This window comes from Phalacrocorax aristotelis, chromosome 18 (genome assembly GCF_949628215.1).
Source record: "Phalacrocorax aristotelis chromosome 18, bGulAri2.1, whole genome shotgun sequence".
Lineage (NCBI taxonomy): Eukaryota > Metazoa > Chordata > Aves > Suliformes > Phalacrocoracidae > Phalacrocorax > Phalacrocorax aristotelis.
The window spans coordinates 9,650,745-9,676,657 of NC_134293.1; the positions used below are offsets into that span (position 1 = coordinate 9,650,745).

The 25,913-nt window shown below is 42.6% G+C and overlaps 1 protein-coding gene and 1 long non-coding RNA gene across 3 annotated transcripts; one reads left to right on the forward strand and one right to left on the reverse strand.

Annotated features, from left to right (window-relative positions):
* On the reverse strand, nt 1–7,500 carry RFC2 (replication factor C subunit 2). Its single transcript, XM_075113407.1, has 11 exons — nt 7,339–7,500; nt 6,528–6,597; nt 5,837–5,878; nt 5,317–5,423; nt 4,048–4,149; nt 3,339–3,439; nt 2,456–2,613; nt 2,023–2,088; nt 1,452–1,532; nt 993–1,106; nt 1–309 (listed from the first exon to the last, which is right to left on the reverse strand). The coding sequence occupies exons 1-11, from the start codon at nt 7,431–7,433 to the stop codon at nt 199–201; spliced, it is 1,047 nt and encodes a 348-aa protein (XP_074969508.1). The 5' UTR covers nt 7,434–7,500; the 3' UTR covers nt 1–198.
* On the forward strand, nt 7,485–25,253 carry LOC142066214 (uncharacterized). 2 transcript variants are annotated; one of them, XR_012663640.1, is made up of 6 exons: nt 7,485–7,695; nt 11,501–11,659; nt 20,497–20,692; nt 20,933–20,998; nt 21,781–21,937; nt 23,175–25,253. It is a non-coding gene; the product is annotated as an uncharacterized LOC142066214 (long non-coding RNA). The 2 variants fall into 2 exon arrangements; XR_012663639.1 differs by lacking the exons at nt 7,485–7,695; nt 11,501–11,659; nt 23,175–25,253 and adding an exon at nt 13,320–13,403 and having other exon boundaries at nt 21,781–21,863.
* The last annotated feature ends 660 nt before the right edge of the window (nt 25,254–25,913 follow it).

Sequence of the window (25,913 nt, forward strand, 5' to 3'; positions counted from 1 at the left end):
TAAATTTTAAATCTTTATTGGTCTAAATAAAAAAAATTACAAAACATTTTTAGAATAGAACCTGGTTATTCTTCTGCGATTTAGCGAAACCAAGGGAAGAGGCTCATTGCATGCCGAATTCAGGACACACACAGAGCTGCTGACCTGGCGCACCAGGCTGTCACCTTCCAGAATGCCGGCTTCAGCTCCCTGCAATACTTAACTTGCTGCGGGGGCTGCGGTCTTCTGACACAGCCTGGCCAGCAGTCCAGCCATTTGTAAAAGCGAGTTCACACCTTCTGCTATCTTCATATGAGTGTACCCGATTTCCTGGTGATAAAGACATTGTAAAATCTTCCGTTTTGTTCCTCAGTCTATGTACAGTACGACTAATGACTATATAGAACATATCCCTGACTGCTAAGAGGCCAACTTTGAGTCACTCAAACTTCAGAGAAGTCTATCTTCTCAGGCAAACCAACGAGAATGCCTTTTTTTTTTTTTCCTTTAAAATCAAAGCCTGTATTTCCCCACTTCCTTTATAAGAAGCAAGGTGTGTACATTTGAGGACAGGTTTTAAATACGAAGATTGATTCCATTATACCAGTTTACCATTTGTCAACGGGCTGTTAATATAATTTGATATTTTACTATCTGTTGGACTACAGTCAAGAATGCACTTGAAGGAAGTTCTCAGGGAGTTATTGTGGCTTTGGTGTAAATAATAAATTCAGGCAGCACTACGTCTGTTATTCATTCTCGTTGATCACTAAAGTGACCTTTGGCACTTCCATTGGAGGTTAGGCTTTAAACTTCAAGTGACCATTCTTACTGACAAACTGACGATGCAGAGCGGGAAGGGGAGCAGCAATAAGAAGTTAAGAAATACTTTTTGCACACTAATATATAGCAAATCTCAAAGAGAAAACCCTGAGGCTGCTCCTGTATTAGGGATCACAGCTTCTTCTTAAAAAGGCCCAAAAGACCCCACCAGGAACGAGGTCAGTACTAACCTTGATAAATTCCAGTTTCAGATATTCTGGCATTTGAAAGGTTTTACACACCCGGAAGATGTTGCCAATCACATCTTCTGGAGAGTATCCAAGTCGCCACAGGTGGGCAAGAATCTGTGCAGGCAAGAATAACCCCTCATTTATCTGCAAAACTTACCAGGTAAGTCGAGTATATTCACTTTTAGAACAGCTGTATGTAATTACTGGAACTGTATGTATTATTTATATGATTTAACCTCAATTGTTTAGCAAGTAATTTCAGTACAACTTGGGTATTTTTTGCTTTCTGGCTGATTCATCTGAACAGACCCCGACATAAGAAGGATTTAATTCATCAACTCATCTGCATGGTATTGCCTTTATCTTAAAAAACAACACACACTGTGAATTCTTCAAAACAAACAAGAATCCTGAGAGAAAATGTGTCTGTCTACGCAGACACAACACATGAAAACCAACCTTGTACGCTTCATCAATATTTGCATTTATGCAGTGTTGTATCATTTCTTTCACAAGCAGAGGATGAGGCTCATCACATACCTATATCAAAGGGAAATATTACACTTCAAAATATTAGAAGACTCTGCATTAAATCCCTGGTATTTTAACCAAGCTTCTATATAGTTGAAGTACTGAATCAGACACATTCTATAATACAGATTAAATTTTAAGTAATATGACTCTTCTGGTAACAGAGCTATCCTGCATGGCAGGCTCAACTGCATGAAATGAGAACCCCCAAGTAATAGATTAAATTGTTATCACTGTGAAATTTCCCAGCAGTTATGTGATTCATGTGCTTAGAGAGAGCTGGAAAGCCACAGGGTCTCAGACGTGCCATTAGGGACTGCGAACACTCTCTTTTTCAAAAGGCACGTGTGCTTTTTTTACAGCCTAATGCTGTAATTGCTACATACGTAGTGCTGTCTGCAAACCAGCAAAGTGCTTTCAAGGCTTATATATCTGAGGGAAGTTCTCACACAGCTGTAGCGCTCAACTTCTAGCATCACTGTTTTATGTTATTACTAACCTTAAAGACATTTTCACTGTTTATAAAGCCAAATCCAGAATATGTGGACTGCAAGTTGTTTAATGCCTGTGAAAGAAAAAATAAGACTTTGTTTATTTTCTGAAATGCTCTACTTCTCACTCCCCCCCTCAGGATGAGATGCTTTTCAGAAAATGATGCCAAATAAGCAGTTCTCAATTAAGCAACGGAGTAAACCACAAATGTATGCAGACTTTGTTTCCTCCCACAAATTCTGTACCCTGCTCCCACCAATTCATTTTTAAGGATCAGATCCACTTTAAAACCTCACAAAACCAAATAGTTCAGTTACTCTTGTGCCACTGGTCTCGTCCCCTTTGCTTCACCTCTCCAAATATAAATCCTGGAGAGCCACAATTCAAAGTTTTTTTTGCTTTAAACAGAAGCCTTTGTTTCGTTGCCTTTCTTCTTTTACCTGTCTCATATCTCCTTGGGCTGTGAAGATAATGGCTTCTAGTCCATCATCTGTATATGGTACATTCTCTTTCTCAACAATCTTCAGTAACCTTGCAAGGATTTGTGAATCTGTCAGCTTGGTGTAACGCAGCACTGCACACCGGGATTGAATAGGTTCTGAGGACAGAGATGTGTAATTAGCATTTCCCTCTTTTCTCAACAAAACCAAAAAACCACCCAACCCAAACCCCATTTGTTTTCATCTTGGAGAAGCTATCGCAGCTTCTTACTCTTCTTTTGTCTTCTTTTAAGAAAAAAGAACATGTCAGCTCCAAACAGAATATAGCATCTCCTTAAGCATATACAATTGTTATGGTCCTTTACTTGAGCCCAAATGTGCTGCTTGCGTTCCCCCAGATATTTGCGAATATATATATGAAGCTCAGCTTCTGCTCAGCTGGTTTTCTGAACGTGTACGTTTATCATGCCATTTTAATGGCTAAACAAGAAAAGTCTAAACATCTACAGTGTGTTAGCCTATAGGCAAACTTAAAGATTATGTTTCAGAAAGGACAACAAAAGAGGTTCAATAGCCAGTAAACAACACATCAAACACATTAAACTGTAGCAGAGTTGGATGGAGATTAAGCCCAAAGTATGAGAAATCTGCTTCTGCAGTCATGCACAGCGCCATCCATCAAACACAGCTCTTCACAGGGATCTCCAGCTACACAAATATACTCTTCTTTTATTAGCTGGATGTACGGGTGGTTTGATTTTGCAGAAGTACTGTGGTTTCTTGCAATAGGCAGGTCCAAGGTATTTCTGAAAACTGCCTTGGAAGTTAGCCAACAGTATGGAGACCATGACGCAAAACCACCCAGGGAGCAGCAGCACTTTACCTATGATTTTGTCAGAGGCATTGCACGCAAGTGCGAAGCGTGTTGTTTTGGAATAAATTTCCATTGTTCTTCTCAATGCTTGCTGTGCTCCATCTGTCATGCTGGGGGAGAAAAGAGGACAGATTTTGCCCTTCACTGACTTATAGGTGAGCCTAATAACTATTTTTATACAAGCTTCAGAGTTTACAGATATTAAATAATGCTTTGTAAATTACTTGATATTCTGGCTTGGTAAAGTAAGCAGCTTTTTCTAGCCATGTGAACAAATCACCCCGCAGTGCCGGTAGAACCCGGGACCTCCATAAAAGTAACACACAAAAATAAATAATTAATACTCTGAAGAATACTGCTAATACTACTACTATTTAAATGCAGATGGAGAACGTCCCATTTTCACACAGTGAAACTGTCTACATAAGCCAGACTCTTTTCCAAGACAAAAAGCCAGTAAGCTGGAAGATGCTGTTTCATACACAGCTAAATCACAAAGTGTTTCACCCCAATATTCGGTATCTCCTTCAAAGCAATGACCTCCGCTTGATATGAGTAATCTCATGAGAACACTGTTCAATGCATATTTATTTCCTAACAAATTATTTTTGATAGCCTGATAGAAACATCTACGACTGCCCAAGACAGCAACGCTGCACACAGCATAGATGCAACACATTTCACATAGCGGCTGAGGTCAAGAAAAAAAACAACGTACCTGTCTGCTTCATCAAGGATGATTATTTTATGCCGACCTTTTGGAAGTGTGACCTTTTGCTGGGCAAACATTTTGATTTTGTTTCTCACAACATCAATGCCTCTGGAACAGTAATTCAAGTGATTAATAATCAGTTGGGTGAAATTACGTAACAGAATTTTATTCAGGAGCCACAGCGGCTGAAGCGCTCCCGAGCTCCCTGCTCTCCCGCTGTTTGTTCCTACTTCAGCCGTGCCAGTGTAACTGTGGTGAAACCACGCCATAAGCCACACTGCCTTGATTCAGATTTAAACACCAATAATCCTCATTTTTGGAGGCCTTGAAAAAATAATTTAATGGTGTCAGTATATATATATATATCAGTAACCTTACAGTACTGCCACAAAATTACTTGTGTTTGGCAAAAGGTAGGGGTGGTAAATGAACACGGGCAGAAGCGTTTAATACTGCTTTGCTACTTCACCAGTACTTCACACAGCTACATCCACAGAACTAGGTATAACTCAGAAGAGTTTAAGAAAAACAGCTGGACGGACTGCACCATTTTAACACAGCATGGGTGCTTTCCTAGACAGAGTCCCAACAAAGACTTACTTTTAAGAATAAAGGATTTTACTTTTTTGTTCGGTTTAGAAAACAAATGTTGTGGTCTAGCTCTTCTATAACTGATATTAACAAAGGCCGGTAAAATATGTTGTACTCATAAACAACCCTCTAGGAAATGTCCTCAGAACACATCACGACAGGTCTGCTACAGAATTTGGGAAGTATAATCAGCCCTTAGTGCCTGATCCTTGGGGCAGAGCCAGTATCCTCTGCATACCTAACATCCTTATCCTACATTTTAATCCCCAGCTGCCCTTATAGCCCTAATTTCTACCACTTCACTTTTTTTCCTAAGCACTGGAGAGTTTCATTACAAACAACTTGCTCACTTTTCATTCTTAGGAGGATCTTCAAGAATGTTGGAAGCTTAACTTTTTAAAGTAAATTCAAGAAAACAGTACCATTACGGATTCTGCACTCCATCGGTTTCTATTTTTGTGCATGAAAGTATCTATCAAGTTTATAAACCATCCAGTAATAATATGTATGTTGATAGTTGGGTATTAAAGATTGCCTACCTTTTAGTTGGAAAAACTGCATTAAAATAAGTACTAGAAGCCTTAATATAGCATTAAGTCTATCAAGCCAGCCTGAGTTGAACTAAAAATCAAACGGGATACTTGCTTCTTCATTAAAAGTTTAATAAGGTTTGTTCATTCTCACCTGTCATTTGAGGCATTCAGCTCCAAAACAGCATCCTTTAATGCAGGACCAAGCAGAGCACGAGCCAAGCAGAGGATACTGGTGGTTTTACCTGTTCCTGGGGGACCCTAGGAATGCAAAAATGCAGCAGTTGCTGGTAAAGTTAATGTCATTTTCTCAGCTGTACTCTCTGCAAAACTCCTCTGTCACGAAAAACAGCTGCGCAGAGGAACTGCAGAGAGAACATCGGACTGCAGGCTGCCCGAGGTCAGGATCCTGCCTCCAACAGAGGAGAGGAACACTGCAGGGAGAAGCACAAGACGTGCTTCAATAGGCACCTGAGGGCCAAGTTAGTTTTTAACAGAAGGTTGTTCACTACGTGTGTATTCTGCCAAGAGCACTGCTCCATGACCATGCAGTCAACATCCCTCTTACTAATACATTCAGGCACAGTGCAAATCTATACGGGGAAGCTATTGCTGATAGATTTCAGAAGCCAGGACCACCAGAGTAAAAATCAGTACAACACAGCAATACTTACAGCAATTATAATATTTGGTACATTCCCCTCTTTTGCAAAGACCTAAGAAAGAATAATAAAAAATTATATAAGAAAACAGTGGGAACAAATAGCTTTCACTTGTGTTCCATGTTAAGCATGTTAAGAAATAGAGCTAACCCATTCTTTTCTTCCCTCCTACTTTCATTTTTTTGGGCCTTGCTGCTTTCATTTTTTTTTTAATTCAACCATTAGAAGTCAGTCCTTAGAGTAGTATGGAAAAACTTGTAAGCACTTAATCCCACAGGTCTTTAGTACTCTTGCCTCTCCTTTGCATCGTTACATGTTTGTTAGTAAATGCTTCCTGTTAACAAATACTGTGTTTACAAACCAATTTGTCAAGGAAAATATTTTTCTTCCAGAAAAGCATTATATTTATGGTTTTTCCTATGATATTATATTTATTCATTGAAACAATATTATTATAACAGCTACAAATTTTCTAAGTTGTATCAAAACACAGCCAACTGAAACAATATCCCACTTCAAGAAGGTGAGAACACCACTCAAGCATGTCTTAAAACATGTGCTTTCTTAAGTGAATCAGAAAGGTTTTTCCACATACTCGAGTATGGATGTAAAAATACAAAAGTACTTTTACTGGTCAGTGGATCTATGCAGAACTATGGTTTTTACGCTAACCTGTGAAATGATAAAAGGGACAGCTACACACCTCCAACCTGCTCACAGTATCTTCATTTCCAACTATTTCACATAATTTCACGGGTCTGTATTTTTCCACCCTGTAAAAGTGACACCGCACACGCTTCAGCACATCTAATAAAACTTTAATAGTGCTTTACACCGGCAGAAAAGGATTAGGTTAAGATAACGCGGCACAAAGATGACTTGAGGTGTCTCTAGGGCAAATGCTACAGGGGCCCGCCCGCCCGCCGAGCACAGCATTCCACAACAGCCATTCCTTGCTGGCTGTTTCACTTCGGTTAGTACAAAAAAGGAAAAGGGAGAAAAACGTGCTCAGCTCGGACACGATTTTGGTGCCTCAGACTGGGATCAGGGCTAAGAGGAGATGCCGCCCTGTGCGCTCTCTCACGGCTAACACACGGCAGGAGTGGCTTTCTCTGGACTCGGTGGGGACTTCTTGCCCTCCACCCCAGGCTGCCGGTGCCCTCTCTCCATCTCCACCCCCACCCCAGAGGGCCCGAAGCGGAGGGAAGGCGGGAGCCCGAGGCCGGCCCCCACCGCCGCTGCCGCCACCTCAACGGAGGCTCCGCGCCGATACAGGCCCAACGCCGCTGCGCGGGCCCCCGCCTTCCCGCCACAGGCACGCCCCGCCCTCCTCCCGCTCCATAGGCTGTGCCCCGCCAGGCCCCGCCCCCCCCCCGCTCTGCACCAATGACCGCGCGCCCTCGGCCCTGTCTCCCGCCCCTGGCTCCCTCCGGCGGCCGTCCGGCCGTCACTCGCGCCCGCTCCTCTCCGCTCCCGGCCCGCGCCCCCCCGCCTGCGCCGCCTCCGCCGCTCACCAGGGCAGCTCGTAATGGCCGCCGGCGAGTCCGCGCTTCTCGCCCGCCGAGGGACCGGCCTTCTCGTCCTCCACGGCCTCCACCTCCATCTCCATCCCGGCGGCGGCTGGCACGGCCCGGCCCCTGCCGCCCCACCGCCTCCGTGAGGGGAGGGCCGCGATCCCGGGCCCGCCCCGCGGGGCGGACCTTCCCCACGCTCCCGGGGCGGCCTCCCCGCGGGTGGGCGCTCCGCAGCCGGCCCTGGCGGCTCCCACGGCCGTGTGGGGGCGCTGGGCCTGGGGGTCGCTCACAGCCCGGCTGGCTGGGCTTCTGCTGCGTTGTCCTGGAACCTGGCGGCTTTTCCTGCCCTACTGACAGGTTAAGTGTTAAGATAATTAATAAAAACAGTAATAGGTTTTCACTTCAGGAATCTAAACCTTTGTTTCTTCTTCTAGCTAGCTTTATCCCCCTATAAAATGAAAACAATAAAAGATATATTGCAAAATACTGTAAGTTATGTTACGGTAGAGGAGTGCGGTTCTGGTGCTACCGTTAGAATTTGGGTGTTAGCGCTAGCTTTAAACCTCAGCTTTAAACCTTGGGCCTTGATACATCTTTAAGCTTTGCTTACGCTCCGCGTCGTGACATTTGTGCTTGCTCAGTGAGCAGAGGATATGCCCTTCACTTTGGGCTCTGATTCGTTGGGAAGCGTTTCTAATTTGAGATCGGCGTGAGGCAGGAACTTGGAACTGATTGTACTTGAAGCCCTGTGTGAGCAGTGATGCTCTTCTAAGGGAGTAACTTCCTATCACTTGCCACAACATTTGCGTTCCAGTGTTACTGTCAGTGCCTGTCACTTGGTGTTTTGAGGTTGGCACACAAATGTTTGCAGGTGAGAGCGTTGCCTTCAGCCTGTGGAACTGGTTTAGCTGGTGACCTGACGGTGATGGAGTTTGCCGAGTTTCTTCTGAAACTCCAGAGGGTGAAGCTTCCGTTATGCAAAGTTTCATATCTGAGTTTTAATGTAGGCAAGGTGGTCAGTGCTGTAATCTTGTTTTGCATAGTTTTTTTTTATTAATAGCTGTACATAGTTCCTAGTGGTTTTAAGATAAGTGTAATGTAAGGATTAAATTGTAAGTGGTCTGCAGCCTTTACACAGCTGGCTGAATGAACCGTGGATTAACTTTGCCTCCATCGGAGGTAAAGTAGAAAATTAAACAGTTATGTGGCGTAGACAGTTGGCATTTTTTTCAGTACCCAGGCTGTTTGTAGCACACATACCAGATTAATACATTGGTCCTGTAATACCTCAGACTCACTGTTACTCTTGTCTTTGGATTTAACTTGCTGTGGCGCTCAGAAGAGCCCAGCACGAGCCAGTGAAAGACTGCAGCTGCATGCAGCACTGCTGGTCATAAAAGCCTGTCACTACAGCACACTGGGCATGCTTTGGTTTCTTGCCAAATTAAACAGTTGTTACGCTCTTAGGAAGTACCCGCCTCTAGATAAGATACAATTTTTCTGGCCAGCATTAATTCTCCCACTGTATGTGTAGGATTGCTGCTGATAAGCACCCAAAGGACAGTAAGAAAGGCTATTCATAAGACTTGTTGCAGAGAGCCTGATGACAGATTTTGTGTTACATTTCAGCGAACCAGTGGCAATGCATATTTCCCTGGAGCATCGTCTTCTAAAGTGCTGCAGCCGCTGCATAGGCAGTAACCCCTTGCATATCCACAGTGGTTCTGTAGTTTATCAAGCACAGAACAAGTATTTGTTGAAGGTGCAAAAATATTGATAGGGATGTGTGGCAGGTGGATAGGCAGACCTGAGCCTGAATGAGTTTTAAAACCCATGGTCCCAAAATGTGAACTGTTTTTATTGTCATCTGTCTGTTGAGATCACAGGATACATCCAGGATAAAATAAATTCCAAATTCAGTGCTGAAATGACAGAACTCTTTTGATGTGTCATCAACAGTGCCCCAATACACATGCATGCAGTAGATGTACTGTATTATCCTGAAAGGAGAATAACCCTGAATTTAAGATTATTCTTTCTGACCTGTCTCCCTCCCACCCCAAAAGATATTTAAAAAAAGCTTACTCAGTATTTGTAATTAGTATTGAGTACAGATAAAGGCTTTTTGCTAATGATTTAATTAGCAAGGGGAATGCTCCTCTTGGGTGTATTCAAATGGTATCTACTACTAGTAATGGAGATCACCATCGGAGAAATCAATAGCAATCTTGTGGCCATCCCAGGAGCAAGGATGTCCCAGCTGCAGGTTGTTGATGTAGGGAACAGGTCCTTTAAAGACCATATGGAGGCTCTTCTCAGACCGGCTCCAGTCAAGGGCTTATGCTTAGCCCCTATAGGGAAACTAAAGCCCAATGCAATGGGTTTCATCAGAGGGTTGGGTAAATGCAGAAGTTGTGGCGAAAGGATTGCTGTTTTGCATGCTATGGTTAGTGAAACCAAGGATAGCTTGTTTTGAGTTTGACCAAGAAAGTGAAATTAGTGGAGACATTAAAAGTAAAGCAGTAGTTGAAGCCAGCAAAGAGCAACAGTGGTGAAATTATGATGGGCGAGGTGAGGTATAAAATCCAGAAGGCAATAGAAATAAAGCATAAGAGAGGAAAATAACTTTAGGCATTCATTAGTGAGAAGTATGTATCTGTACTGCATATTCAGTACACATAAGGAATTGAAAATTTCTTATATATGGTGGTTGCAGGAGTGAGGGGAGAACTGCTTAGTGTTCAAGGTTGTTTTGCTTTTGGGTTAAATCTGAGTTCACCGTACCGTTATTGTTAGGGCTAACACTAATATACATCATCCAGCAGGTCTGACAGGCCAGGGGCTGAGACCTTAAATTACAGTGTTAAAAGAAGCGCAGAGTTCCTTCGGCTGTGCGTTCCCCGTCCCCACCAGCCCTGCAGTCGCTGTTAAACTGTCACCTCCTATTGCAGTGTGCTGTTGTTCAGCAGCCACAAGTAGGTCACGTAGCACAGATGGCCTTGCTGCCAGGGAAGTGCGGAGTCTGCAGTCCCCTTTGAGGCTATTCACTCGCTCTCCCTTTCACACAGTTAGGTTGGAGACAGTGGAATGAATTCTGATGCTACCAGCCGTTTTATCTTGTGTTCCCTGAGGCTGAAAGCATAAAGCGAAGCTGGTACAAATACCAGGAGTGAAAGTAATGACGGGGTGGTTAGAAGGGAGACTGCACGGTGCTTTATGAAATTGGGCATCACTGTACTAGAGAGTTTCATGGGCTTGACATGTCTGCACCCACACTGACAGGGGCCCTGATTCCTGTAGAGCTGCCGTGCTTGAGCTTTGAAAGCAAAACCAGGGATGATGTTGTCAGTATATGCAGTGTATTAATTTGTTTTTCTAGCATCACAGCGCCCTCCATTCCTCCTGTCTTTATCTACAGACTGTCCCTGGGAGGTACAATTGTGCTGATCTGAGCTCATGTTAACGTTATGTCTGCCATTTAAAATTTCTTCTTAAATATAATGGCTGAGGTCACACATTCACTCTCCACCAGCACGCTGCTGTCTCCTAGTTCATTTCCCCATCCACCGCCTCATCCTTCCCCTCTCATTAACATCTCTAGTAGCCGCAGAGCAATGGCAGCTCACCAGAACAGTCCAGGAAAATACAGCACGATATCTGCCCACCCTGTTACCTGAGCGCTTTTCTCTATGGCACCTCATTGCTTTTTACATTTTCATTAAGTACTTTTAAATGTTTGGGGTTTTTTTAATGCTGTCACACAAAATTACAAGCAGTATGCTGTCTTAGGCTGCAGTTAGGAAATTCATACTTCTAGAAGTGAGGCAAGTCACAGACCATGGTGATATGGAGTAGCGGGAACAATCAATATCAGCTTATTGCTACCCAGAGAGTCTAATGTTGTATATATTTACAATTCTTTTCTACAAGCACCTGAAAACACTTAGAAGAGTGGATTTAGATCACTGCAATTTTAAGCCATAGAAGCTTTATTATAATTTTTATGCATGTGTTGAGGAACAAATTATAATGTCCAGTGCTTTACACTAGGTTACAAGAAAAGGATTCAGGAGCAGGGACCTGCTAGTCCTACTCTCCTGCTCTTTGGATGCTTAAGACTAACAATGTAATTGAAATTTCCTTTCCTTTTTTTTTTTTTCAGTCAATAATAGAGAACGACGAGTGTCCAGTACAAGACCAGGCATGTGGTTACAGCTTTAGTCAGTAGAGGGAGTACGGACACCTGTATTAAAAGGGTCACCTGTGACAGCCAAATGAAAATACTTTCTCCTAGAATTCCTCTTTTGTCTGCAAAAAAAAGGTAAATTATTTAAGAATACATTTTCCTAGATGCCAAAATGCAGCTGTTGGCTACTAACACTGTTAACAAAGCTGAAAGTGTGGGAGAGGGGAATGAGCTTTTGTGCTTGCTGTGCTTCTCTCCTTGCGCAGTCACCCCATGAGCACTCGGCCGCTGGCATCTGCAGCTCGGGGCTGGCTGGAGCAGTATCTTTTCTCCTCCATGTCAGGTTCTCGTGTCACCATTACTGACAGTAGCCAGGTTCTGTCTGCACAAACCACTGCCTCTGGGGAGGGCACAGCCTCCCCCTTGTCCCCAAGGAAGCTGAGAAAGCGGTTGTGTGCGTGAATTCTGTTGCCAAATGTAGATGTTGCAAAGAGCATCCTGCAGCAGTGAGTGCCTTGCTGGGACTCCCTTGTATAAGAGGAAGGATCTTGATGAAGAAGAAAGAGCCTTATGGCTCTGTGAGCCTTCTGCTTGAAGACTCAGCCCTGAGCTGGTGCAAAACCAGAGGAGTGATTTGAGGGCTGTGTCAGCTAAGCTCTGGTGAATGGCACCATCCAATAGTTTGAAATGGAGGTAGGCAGTTGGGGTTCATCCATTCTTTTACCAGTGTGCCACTTAGTTTGTGTTTTCAAACATAACTCTTGGTCTCTGTGGCCTCCATTTCCCATGATAATGGGAATGTGGACTGACTTGATTGATGTTCATCAGAAACTTCAAAAGAAATTTGCAATGAAGTTGATGCAAAGTGGATTTTATATTTTTGATAGTTGCAGTATTACTTGACTTTTGGTCAGACGCAGTGCAGCCACGATACAGCACGATACTTCTGTTTAGTGCCATCAGCATGTGTACTTTCTGGTGTTTGTTCCATATGTCAGCAGTGTGGTAATATTCTCCACTGACTGCCCCTAACTGGGACTGCATGACTTTATGCAATCCATTTCAGCTGTATCTAGTCTCTTAAATGCTGGCCAAAACTTGATCAGAGGCCTTGTTTGATTGAATGTAACAAAATAAATCTTAGAGTAACATTCATTTGCACTCATTTCCCATATGTAAAAGATGAAAATGCAATAATGTTGTTTATCAGGAGCCCAGGAATTACCAGGCTGTAGCACTCTGGATTCCTTCAAGGCTGCAGAGCATGGATTTAGAAATATCAGAAGCAAGAGCTCCAGTATTCCAAGCCAGGAAGTTTCTAAAGCATAAAAGAGGAATTTAGCAAACAGTTAAGGTAAGGGTTAAGTCTGGCTTGGCTGTAGAGTTCTTATGATAGAGGAAGTGAAAAAAATCTGACAAAAATAAAAATGTGGTCGTTATCTTCAGACCTTTGTGTGTATGGGTGAATTTTACTCCAAATATTTGTTGTGGTCGTGGCTAGATATGCAAGGACAATTAGGACTTGTACTCTTAAGATTTGTTTTAGTGGCTGCATATCAGTTTGGATTTAAATTATGATTTGGTATATTATATTAAGTCTAGAGTATAACGCCAAAATATGCACTCAGACTTCAATTGTCCCAAGAGAAAATGGCTTGTGAACCTTTCCTTAGTCTGGGAGAACATGAAAGGAACCAGTCCTGCATTACTGGGTGAAGGTGTATTCTGTTTTGTGGGGTTAAAGTCTAGTGAAACCCAGGCACTGCACTAGCTGGCACTGTACAGTTAGAGTTGGCCACAGACCAGCATGGTGCCAGGTCAGCCCTAGAGCTCCAGGCAGCATCTTTCAAGTGAGATGTGACAGGACACTTCTGCAGAGGTAAACCTTGGGATATTAACCCTGCAATCCAGGCCCCATTCCACCTAGGCTAACTCCCTAAATGTAGGGCTGCCTCCCTAAATTTCTCTTGCCTTAATTATGCTCAGTACATCCTCCAATTAAAGACATCTTTTGTTCATTGTAGTGTTACAGTATTGAAGTTAACACAGAAGTCTGAGAAACGGGGGTGAGGAAAAAAAAAGTTTCTCTTTCCTGCATTAGTCACCTGGGTTTTGCCCTTTCCAAGTGAACAAATCCTATCGGAGCGTGCCTTACTAAGTCAGGTTGGAATATCTCCTAGTGACTTCCTTGAAAATACCTGATTTCCCTGCAGCCAGGCCGCTCTTTTTCTACTGACCCGTTGTAAGGTGGTGGTCCTCCAAAACGCGAACGCAACAGGAATGGGCAGCAAGTTCCAATGTTGAGAGAGCTCTGTTTAAGCAGCAGAGTAATTTGTCGCTTCATTGATACTGCATTTAAGCACTATGTAAGAACAGGGCATTTTAAACAAAATGAGGCAGTTTGCCTCTCTTGTCTAGTATCCAGTAAATCTTGCTTTAATGGTGTGTTGAAGTAACAGAGTTAATCTAATCCATTAAAATTAAACATTAGCTTATATATCCCTTCTTTTGTAGTCTTTTTACCTGCATTTCCTCAAAGCAGCTTTAACTGTAGCAGGAAGGGAAAATTCTTCTATCAGTCTCCTTTGTTTCATGCATCCAAGAGCCCTTCGGTTGCGTGGAAGCTGTGCTTCCTTGGTTGTTTGTATAGCTTTCACACTGAAAGTCACAGGATAAACAGTTTCTGTCAAAATTGGCTTGGAGAAGCCTGAAACCACTTCGTACTTATGGTTTGTTCATTATATTTTTGTTTGGTAAATGGACAGGTTGTTTTTAGGATATATGCAGATACTTAAAGATACGCTTATACATTTGCAGGTTCAGTGTCAGGTTTTATAAGATGGTTTTGGGCTCACTCTGGATAAGTGTAAGACAACGATAATTGCTATCAGTCTTACAGAGGCCAGATAGATGCCACCATACAGTACACCTAGCATACACATTTGTGATGTGAGGATTTTGCTCACCTTTTATTTAAATGTTTTTCTTAATAGCTTGATTTTCAGTAAAGCTTTTAAAGAGCTTTGAATTTTAAAATGTCTGTTTAAATTGGCTTCTGGTTAGAGCACTTCAACTATTTATTCTGAGAGCTTTTAAAGTGGGTCGGTTTTTATTTTTGTAATCTCTGTTGTAGGTATTTGTGGCTAAGATTTATTGAGGGGGAACTGGGGTGACACATTGGTAAGGGAGAAACTGTCAGTAACTGAAGAGCAGTGTCCTGGCTCTGAAGGCTTAGGTTTCTGATACCAGCTCAGAATTTGCCTGCCTGAACTTCAGTTTCCAGTGGCCTTTGTGCATTTGCATGCTGGAGGCAGCTGGATGCATTTGTGGGATTTTCAAAATAAGCTAACTAATGAGAAATGAGTGTAGTCTTAGTCCTCTGGCAGCGCAGGAGAAAACTCCCACAGACTTGAGTAAAACCAGGATTTAATTTAGGGGTGGTCTTTAGGGGGTTTTGTTGTTTTTAAAATTTCTTTCTACAACAGTAATCTTAGGTGATGCTTGCACTGTTAGAGAATTATTTCTCCCTCCCCTCACCCCCCATACCATAAAAGCACCTTAAATATTAATTTATTTTTTTATCTAATCCCACCACATGCCATTATTAATCCATATGTTTTACTGCCACCCAGGAAAGCTTTGCATATAAAATGTTGACATTATTAAATGAATGTTGGCTGCTGCATCCCAGGGAGCATTTTTCTGCCTTTCCTGATGTGTGGGGTTTTTTATTGTCTCATTTTTTCCCTTCCTTTCATTCTGATTGCCCTGCTATGACTTCTTTCTTATTTGCTCAGCCCTGCAGGGGAGTTATTCTGAGGGCTAATATTCATTAGACGGTAATTAAAACAATGAAGGATGGATGTTAATGTAAAATGCTACATTTCTGTTTTAATTTTCAAGAAATAAATCTTCCCCTGCATGTATCCTCTTTTAGGAATCTGCCAGAAAGTAATAGGTAGCTTCTTTCCTTCCCTGCAGATTCCAGAAATTAGGCTTCTCAGAAAGGTCTTTTTATAGTGTCCTGTGCAAAGTAACTAGAGTTCAGAAACAGTCAGCCCTGCTGGTAAGGCTTGTCAAATAGGACCAGCCAGTGCTGTGTGTTAGGTTTGAGCTGCAAGGGGACCGATGGTTGCTCCTCTGCACGCAATTAGAGCTTACGGGACACTCCTGTGCCTCCAGTTAGTGGCTGACAAATGACATCTGCAGCTTCATGCTTGTCTTCTCAGGAAAGCGAAGGACTGCAGAAGATTGCTTTCTTTACTGATATTAAGGGTGGTCTTTGTATGTGGGGGCACAAGGAAATGGAAGAGGGCTGTCTGGCTGTGTGGGGAGAGAAGATCTCTCTTCTCAGGAAGGTGCTTATTCTGAGCTCAGGTGTGCTCTGATTCTGAAGGCACATGCAAAACAGCTTTCAGAGTGATGTGGTTTTAGGACATGAGAGGAGTGTGGCAAGGTGGGGAGAGAGGTTACCTGGAGAACTCAAAGCAACAGCTTATGCATATGGCGGGGGTAACTATCAGCCTCTCCAAACCAGAGCTTGGAGGGATCCCATCCTGGTATGTATCCACACTGACCGTGCAGCATGTGTTCCCCCTGCGATGCAGTGACTCCCTGCAGGATCCCCACTACAGGACACCAGCCCAGTTTGTTCCCTGCCTCACCGGGTCACCACACAGGAGATTCAGGGTGCAGTTTGCCCTTTGTGATCTCCTTCCTACCATCGCGGGAAGGCTGTGAAGGGAGCTTCCATCCTCCACCCCCGCCTCTCCTTCTTGATGTCCTGGACGCTTGCCAGCTTGCGACCGAGTACCCCCAAGAAATATTTACTTCCTGTTTTTTTGCTTAGACCTCCAGAGGCCTCGTTTTTCATGAATAAAATATGAGCTGTTCTCCTGGAGCCATGAAGGGAGGAAACCACTGCCAGCTGGTGTGGCCACTGCTTTTTATTGCTGTGGTTGCTGATCCCTCCGCCCTTGCAGGCCGGGAGACCAGAGAAGAGAGGAAACAGCTCCAGGGTTTAGTCTAGTGACTGTTTCCAGTGTGAACTGTGCTGTCTGGAGCCAATCCTGAGGAGCAGCTCGCTTTGTGATACCTTGTTTCAAGCAGTTTGTAACTGAGGAAGTTAAATGTTTCAGTTTGAACTGAAATTTTCCATTATTTATGTTTTGCTCAGAGCGCATCACTGGCTAATGTTCAGTTTTCAGTCTGTTGTAACCAGTGGATATTTCCCTGGTGTTCCCCCCACCCCTTTTTTTATATTTGCCCAGGTGAATGTAGAGTTGTACAATCACTTGCCCCAGCTGAATTGCATGGTGATTTTTCCATCTTTTTCCAGTTTTTTAAGATTATTTTTCATTAGCTTTGCTTTTCTGCTTTTCTTGCAGCTCCTCTTGTCTTGGCATCTTGTTCAGATTTAATAGACATGATATGCAAATAATAATGTTAAATAATAGCATTTACCCTTTTGGTGACTGTACTTGTGCTCCCATACTTTGAAGTCAGAACTTCATGGATGAGTTGAAAGGGTGTCGAATGCCACTCTCTTACCCGTATGAGTAAACAGCAATGTGTCGTCTTACCCACAGAAGTATTTAGTATGTTCTTCCTGGGCTTTGGGAACTATTATCTCCCTAAACATTATTTGTCCTGGAGACTTCCAGACTGCTAAGCAAAGCTTTTCATGCAGGTATTGCTTTTGACTATTAGACTGGTACCAGAGTTGAGAACAGAGACTGATTCCTACACCACTCCTGTTTCCCTCTCTTGATAGTTCTCTTGACATAGTTCCTGAATTCAGTACTTCTATCAGCTGAGAACAGGCCAGTTTGCTAGATATCAGTATATTTTTATAATAGTTTCCAAGCCTACTCTGGGATTTAGCTTTCCAATTCTGCATGTATCTTGCTAGTAATATTTTGATAGAATCTTTAACTGAATGGCTAAAAACTTCATTCATCTGGGCAGCTCACCTGCTGGAAAAAAGGTGCTGCCGATGTACAGGTGGGGGAACTGAAATAGGAAAGTTTGAAATGTCTTGCCGAAGAAGAGAGAGTTTTGGCCTAGAATGTGGCCTTTGTCCACTATGTTGAGTACAATTGACTCTTCCTTTAAGTACTTACACAATTACATTTGTGCAGGTTTTATGCATGTTAATAAACATGTATATGATTCTATGACTCTAAACACGAGTATTTACATGTTTGTACGTGCAGGACATTTGTGTATCACACTATATAGGTTTACTTGGTTAAATACAAATTGACCGGTAGCTTAGGAAAAGGTCTTAGATGTTGAAAAATACTACTTTTAACCCCTAAACATGAAACATAGATTCCCCCACCTCTACAATGGTTATTTGGTGATTACTTAGTTATTTCATCCAGTTCTCTGAGTACTAAAATGAAATAGATGCAGTTGTTTTAGGGATTTGTTCAGTCTTTCAGTTGTTGTTAATGTAAGATACTGTTTACTGCTGCACTATAGGAGGATTCTTAATTGGGTAAGTTGCTTCCCAAGCAGATAGGGCTACATAAGCTGAGTGTGCCTAAGTCCTCTGTGACTGTACTGTTCTTCAGAGACAACATTCTTTGTCTGATCAGCGAATTCCTAGTTAACAACCTTCTGAAATGCATGCTGACATCAGGTGACAGAGGTGCTGAAAGGCCAGAAAATCTTACATACTGTCATTAGGGTGAATGTGAGCTGGGCTTGAGCTGTTGGCTTTCTCTGCCTGTCAGGAGTTCATCTCCTGTAGATAGATGATACGGTAATACAAATGCCACCTGCACCGAATTACTTCGGCTTAGGAGGTGTCTTGGAGCCGGATAGAGAAAGACAGAGCTGCACACACAATCTTTGTTATAAAGTGGATATATGAATGGAGCAGCTTATGAACAGGTCTGACTGTACGGTTTATCAGTCAGCCGCTTCACTGGGCTTAGCTGTTAGTGGATGTGAAGGTTTGACACAATAAAACCAGAATACAGCAAAATGCCCTTTATGAACACCCCTTGTTTTAGCGCATTGTAATATACACGACAGAATGGAAATATTATTATTACTTATTGAAAATAACCTGTCGTTAAACCATGACACACATGGAGTGAAAGCTGTACAGATGAACTAGACACACCTCATCTGGCAGGACTGTAGGTTGTAAAGCACTTTATTAGAACTGGGATTTTATGGAAACGAATGATTGAAAAGACATCTCAGCTGCCAGAAACAGTCTTTATTTCCCCAGTACAATCATCAGAGTAACCTTGAGCAAGTCATTTGACTTCCTTATGCAGCTGGAAAACAGGGTAAAAGGCATGAATATAATTGGAAAATCAAATGCTGCAACAAAGTGGATCTTTCTTGAAGAAATAAAGGGTTTACAAACTAAAAGCTTAGTACTGTATCTAATGGCATCCCATCGCACCTGTGTTCTGCTGCCTCAAACCAATATAGCGCAGGGAAAGGCCTGATCCCGATAGGGGGCTCTGCACCTGCAAGCCACAAAACAACAGTGCACACTTGGTATGGAGTTGACTTTCAGGATGTGTATAATCTAATTAATTTCATGGGGGTTGCTCCTACACATGAAGTTAAACCTGCACTTACAATTTTTGCTGAACTGGGGCCTGGGTTCCCTACTGGAATCAGCAGACTGGGAGCATGACGTGCTTCCCAGCACCGGGTGCTTGGATGCCATTTCATTGCAATGGGTGACAAAAACATCTTTCTCGCTGATATAATCGTACAGCCTGCTGTAGGCCAGGGGGTTGTGGAGGTGGAAAATGATTGCAAATAATCATCTGCTTCAGAGATCAGAGACTGGCTTCCCGCAGAGCTGGGTGGCAGCACATCCTGGCTAAGTCCGTGGCTTTGGCAGTCTGCAGACACAGTTCCCGTGAAAACAAATGCCAAAATTATTGTGGGGCAGGTCTTGTTTTGTGTTGGGGATGACACCCGTCTCCTTCAGGCCTGTGCTGGTACAAAAGAAGTATTTCCCCCTTCTGTCTGCTTCTGTGGTACAGGCTTACAATAATTTTTATGCGCTCCACACCTCTCAGAACGATACGGTCTCAATGCAGCAATGATGGAATTAATCCAACAATGTTCTAGTTTCTTTTCATCTGCTGCCTAGATTGACCTGCTTATGTACTTCTAGATATACCAGGTAGACAAACTGATCCTTAAATATCGCAATATGGGTTTTTTGCAATGTAGGGATAGGGGGAGTGAAACTGCCCTGCAAGTTTGAAGTGCCGTTTACAGGTGTTAACATCTAATATCCTCTTTATTTTCTGTGGAAATATCTGCATTACAAATCTACTCAGCTGTTCTTCCCCGGATCAGTCATGTCAGCCCTGTGAAGGCGGATCAGCATGAGCTGGGGACCACAAGTGGGGAAATTGTCCAACTTCAGCTCCTTGGCTGTTGGGACCTGAAGGTCACTGCAGTATGTCATTCTCAAGGCAATTTTCTCTGGAACTGCAATATGGTCATGGCTTTGTTTTATGGCCTTGATGTCACAAATTATTAATAATCTCTTAAAACAAGCCTACTTGCAAAAAAAAAAAAAAAAAACGAACAAAAAACACCCTGATGAGATTTGATCATTTGTTAGGTTTTTTGGTCAGTATTTATAGTCTGCTTAAAAATCATAGCTTTTGGTGCGATACATAGGTACGGATGTGAGTGGGTGGGTTTCTCTGCCATACTTGCCAGTATACAAAAGGAAATGAATTTTCAGTCTGTTGGGAGGGCAGCTGTTTCCAAGACATTTTAAGCCCAATCTGCAAATATCTTCATCTCTTTTCTTTAGCTATACATACAATTTGCATGTTAGATGGGTGTGACATGGCTTAATTCATATTTTTAAATGTTTTTCACAAAAAACCCCCTATTAATTTCTTATTTCCTTTCTTCAATAAATAGATAGTAATCTGCTATTTCTGTTCTTTTGCCACATGCAATCTTAGACATATTGCAGAGACTATAAAGTGAAAGGTACAGGCGAATTATCTACTGGAGCAGACCAGACGCCTGTTGAAGTGCATATCCCCTCTGAGAAGCTGGCTTATCACAGGCTCCAAGGAGAGAAAGGCAAACCTTAAGCATGATACCAACCAATTACAGAATCTGTCCAGAGAAGTTTATTTTTCATCAAGAGTTAAGGTTTGTCTCCTAGTTTTTTACTCTAATTGGAATTAACCTAGCTACCACTGCAATATAATTACCTTAATTACCTTTACTATATTCTGGCACTGAGTTCCACAGGTTAATTTATGTTAATTGTATTTTTCTACTTGTTAACTTTATTTTTGTTGCCACCCTCCTCAGATTCTGTTTCTTCTAAAGGGGGTAAGAGAAAACACAGTTTACCTCCTTTACTTTTTTTCTTTTGTATCTTCACAGCTGAGAAGTTGGCATTTTCCACCAGCCAAACACAAGACATGTAGAGTGCATTTGCATTGTCTGAAGGTAGGACTGCCATGCACACTGGTGTGACTGAGCCCCGATATTTGCAGCGAGGGGCAGGTAGAGCAGTCTTGTCAGGAATATTGGGCATAATTACTGCATCCCCTGTTTCTAAACGTGGTTCTTGTGTGTCTGCATGCTTTTATTATGTAATGGAGCGTGTTCTTTACGGGCGCTGTGTGGACTGTCGGGTTAGTGGCTGTAGTGCACCCTGAAGATCAGGGCTAGTTGTCAGTTTTGACAGGACTGAGAAGGACTAAGCATTTGCATCATTCATTGAGCTTGTCTGTGTGTATTTAGGACTGAGACAAATATTAGAGTAGGCAGTATAAGCTATTTTAATGTGTACCTTCCACATTTAGTCTGGTCAACTCAAAGCACTTCACAGATCAGATCAGTATCATTGTTCCTCTTTCACTGTTAGTAAAAACAGTTGTTGAGATGGAGGGAGTTTCTGTTTTACACCAGCAGTAAAACCAGAAACTAGATTAGAGTCCAATTGTCATGTGTCCATGCACAGTGCTCTATAGAAAGCCACACTGGCAGCATTCTCACGGTGATTATTCCTTATTGAAACATATCATATAATTTAGGTAGTGCAATTAATAAAACTAAATTGGCAGGAAATTGAAGAAGTGTATGCAAGTTCCTGGATCTGGGTTATATCATGACATTTGGCAGACAGAATCCACATTACAAAGGATTTTCTGTAATAAATATTCTAAAATGAAAATGAACACCTGGCAAAGGATCAGGCTTTCTCAACCTTTCTATGTGTGTTTTAGGAAGACTGGGATCTTCAGGAGTCATGACTGCCCTTTCTGCCTGGCAGTCACTCCAGCAGTATCCATTTGGTGGCTGAGGACATCTGGGGCATCTTGCTACTCTGCTGTCACATGACATGTTATTTCTGCGTAAAGAAATAATCTCCTTTATAGAAAGGTATCACACTGATTCTTTAAACTTTTTAATGTCATACTGAAAAATGACAGCTGGGATGGTTGAATGGGTTGATGGTGGAAACGTACTATTGTGGGAAAACTGAAATTCTAACATATGGTAGATAGTTCCCCTCTACCAGAATAGCATGCTTCTGTTGCATGGACATTTCTGTGGAAAGAGAACAAAAGGCAGTTTAACTATCATCCGGCGCTTTCCCAGAGACAGGTTAGCAGCCCATTCCCGTCCATCGATGCTGAAACAAGATGTGCTGTGGGTTTTGAGTGACGTATTTATGTTATGCTCATTACTGTGGTGTTTAAATATAGGTCAGCCAGGGTCTTTGGTTGAAACTTCTCCTTAATTAAAAATGTACATAAGTTTGCGGGAAGTAGAGGGCAGCTAGTTGTACTGTGGATGGTCTCCTACCTTTTGTGTATTCTTTTGGCCTTACACAAGAGAGCTGCTAATATTCCACACCTCAGTATGGAAGCAGACCTCTAGCAGATCTCATTAATGTAGGCCTATGTCTCACCCAGCAGGCAAAGCTGGCTGGGAACAACTAGCTCATTGGCTGCTTTAATGGCTGGAAATTAGTGGACTGAAGGTGATCCTGCACGGGACTCAGTCATGTAAATTACTTTATGCTTCAATTTTCTCATCTGCAGCTTGTTACGAAGATTGTTTCATGTGTGCTTTGGGATCTTTTGGGAAAGTGTGCCCTATGTTAAATTACAGTGTCAGTGCCTTTTTGGGGACAGCCCTGCTTTGCTGGAGAATGAAAGGCTAGGAACCCAAAGTGGCAGGACTGGATGTTTCAGTGGTCAGTGCCCACAGTCAGGCCAGCTGACCACACCAGCTCTGTGCATTGCCTGCCAGAGACATTTGAAAAGTCTGGCTTCTCTCTAAATTTTCAAAATTGGAGTTTGTTTCCCCCCTCTTCCCCAATAAACACAGCTTTGGTTGTAGGTGCTGAAATCTTTTTTCAAGTTCTAGGCACAGAGAGGAAGCTTTTTCATCCTGGCTCCCATCCCTTATCTTTGATCTTCTAACACACTCCAGTTTGTGCAAAGGAAACGGGACTCTCTTGCTTCTCACAGGCACTGTGCATTCTGTAGCTCTGGTAGAAAACATCTGGTGCTTCTGTTTGGTCTGAAATAGTACTTGTGTCAGGGCCCAAAGAACAGGGAAATAGACTGCTTTTTTACATAAAGTACAGGCTGGCTTCAATTTATTACAGACCCTGTTCAACCAGGACAGAAAAACCCATAAATCTTCACACCCCTGACAACAATGAGGAAAGTCTGGTGGCACGCACTTGGAGCAGCAGCAGAAGAGGGGAGTCATTTTTTGACATACAATGAAAAATGGTAAGCAAGTCAGAAGTGATTTTGATTGGCAATGCAAAGAGACAGAGCTTGGATGGTTTGCAAATGGCTGGGCCTGGTACACCGGATGCTTTGACAACTGGAAAAACGCAGAGTTGTCCCATAATATCCCATTATGAGTGAAGTATAACGTGATAATGCCCAGAGTCTGGCCACCTAGGTTCTGCACCCAGCTGTGCTGCTGCATTAGAGTTGGCCTTGGGAAAATATTGATTCCTGAGTTTACAAAATATAGGTGATGTTTGCTTACCTTTGAGGTCAGTAGGCATAAAAGTCCCCTTTATTTGTGCAAGCCTGGCTAAGCGCAACTGTCAATCTTTAAAAAATGGACTAAGCAAAGGACTGCCTGATCTTTAGTCTCAATTCAGACAAGCAACAAGCTTTACGGCAATAACAAAGGAAATGAAAATAAATACGTGGTTCTATGCTGGGATGGGAGGGCTGCTTAGAACGGCTTATCCACTGCTTAACGTCTGATGCTTTGCTGTGTTGTTCCCCGCCCTGCCAAGAATAAGATGTCATACTCACTGGTGCCAAATCTCCCTTCAGTCTCCCCATGCTGTTATCCTACTGTATTATTTTCTTTTGGTCATGCTTAGTTGTAGATGTTCAACGCTGAAATGTAGATGCTGACCAACATATTTCTGTTTCAGCTGGATGATCACAGATATGTTTCTTTTTTCTCTCCATGACTCATTTACTTAATCTGTAAAGAGGAGCTTCACCTTCAGATGAAAGATTGGCCATAATTTACTGACTTTAAAAAAAGAGCTATTGCAAGTTCTCCACTGCCAGTGTGATTTTGTGTAGGTCATTTGGCCAAACATGGTATTAGAGGACAGAATTTCAGAAGGCTGAATTTCTCTGAAAATCCACTTGCCTTCAGGTTCATGAATAGGAAACTGTCTTTGTGATGAAAATTACGCTATTTCTTCGATCATGCAGTGTGGACCATTTTAATATGTTGCATTTGTGTGGAGTGCTGTCCCGCGTTCCTCAGAGTCATTGCTGGTGCAGCAAGGAGGTTTACTTTAAAAATGTAGAACAACAGGAACCAGTCTGTGCTAATGAATAAATTATACTGATGGTTGAAGTTTAAGTAACAGTTCATGCACTAATTTCAGTATAGGAAATATGCTAGAAAAGCAGTAAGAGCTCCTCTTGATCTTCATAAGTAATGCGAACTGCCATGATCCTGCAAGGTATTTACACCCACACTTTCTTTTATGTTAACAAGTGTGTAGGAACATGCGGCAATCAGCCTAGTAGAAAGCCACCTTTCTGAGCACTTTCCGCCACACTGTACAAGCCACATGTGCTCCCCTGAAGGGTCCTGGAGCCAGGTCCTGCCCCTGTTGAATCCTGGCCGACAGTTTAATTTCTTTCAGTGAAACAGAACAAAGTCAAGCCTTCAGACAAGAATGTACCTAACACTCATGTCTGATCTACGTGCACCCAAATAAGCATCGTCAGCAGTGCTGAGCATTTCTGGAAGGAAGATGAGTGGAATTCATAGCAGTGAACTTCAAACATCTCATTTGGCCTAATTCTCGACTACCCCTGTAATTCATGGATGGAAGCGGGCATTGTTAGAGAGCACTTAATCCATTTTAGATGTCTGCAATATGATGAGGGGAATTGCGCCCCAGTGCCTGTTCCTCTGTACTCATTATATAGGAAGTCTAGACAGTTGGCTCGGATATAGATGTCTGAAGATAGATGAGAGGTTTCTTTCACCTAAGGAGGTACGACAGAATCTGCTGGATGTTAGAGGCTTTGCAGTGGCTCTTGGTTGGATAACAAATGCCTGAAAACATGGTGCCACTTGGATGAATTGTTGCAACTGTGCAAGATCTTAAAATTTAAAAGGTGTTTACAACAAGTTTCTGAACTGTAGTTTTGGCCTAGAATGGGTAAGGCCTAAAGCAGGCACTGATCCCCAAGATAAGAAGTTCTTTCAGCAGCTCTGTAATCAAAGGAAAAAAACAGCTTTTCTTTAAATCACTGCTTTAATCTTGTTTCTCCACCAATGCTGGAATTCTGTGCTCTGCCACCAAACACAACAGGCTATTTATAGCGTCAGCTTGAATGAATGGTAAGAACTTACACTCTTGTTGCGGCTGCATCTTTGAGATGATGGAGATCACACAACTGGAAGTTGACAGTAATGAAGTTGCACAATATTTTCAAACGCAGTTGTTTCTGACACCACTCAGCACAGTACATTGGCAGGGCAAAGGGATATATGTGGCAGGGGTTTCTAGGCATGTGGTATGGAAAGACTGAAAGGATTCAACTCTGAGGCTTTTGTTGACTTCTGGGGTCCTGATGTCACCACTTCATATGGCATATATATGCTCTCTGTAGCCTTCCAATGCAGCTGCCTTTGGGGAACAACTGCAGGATCAGGGCTTTAGGAAGTGTAACCTATTGGTATGTGACAAATCAAGTGTCTCATCAGCTCCTTGTGGAGAGGTGCTTCATCTCCTGCTGCTGGCTAATAAATAGGAAGATACTTGAGCACTTTGGCCATTCCTTATCTGCTGTCCTTATTCAAACAACATAAATAACAGCAAAACACAAAATGTTCG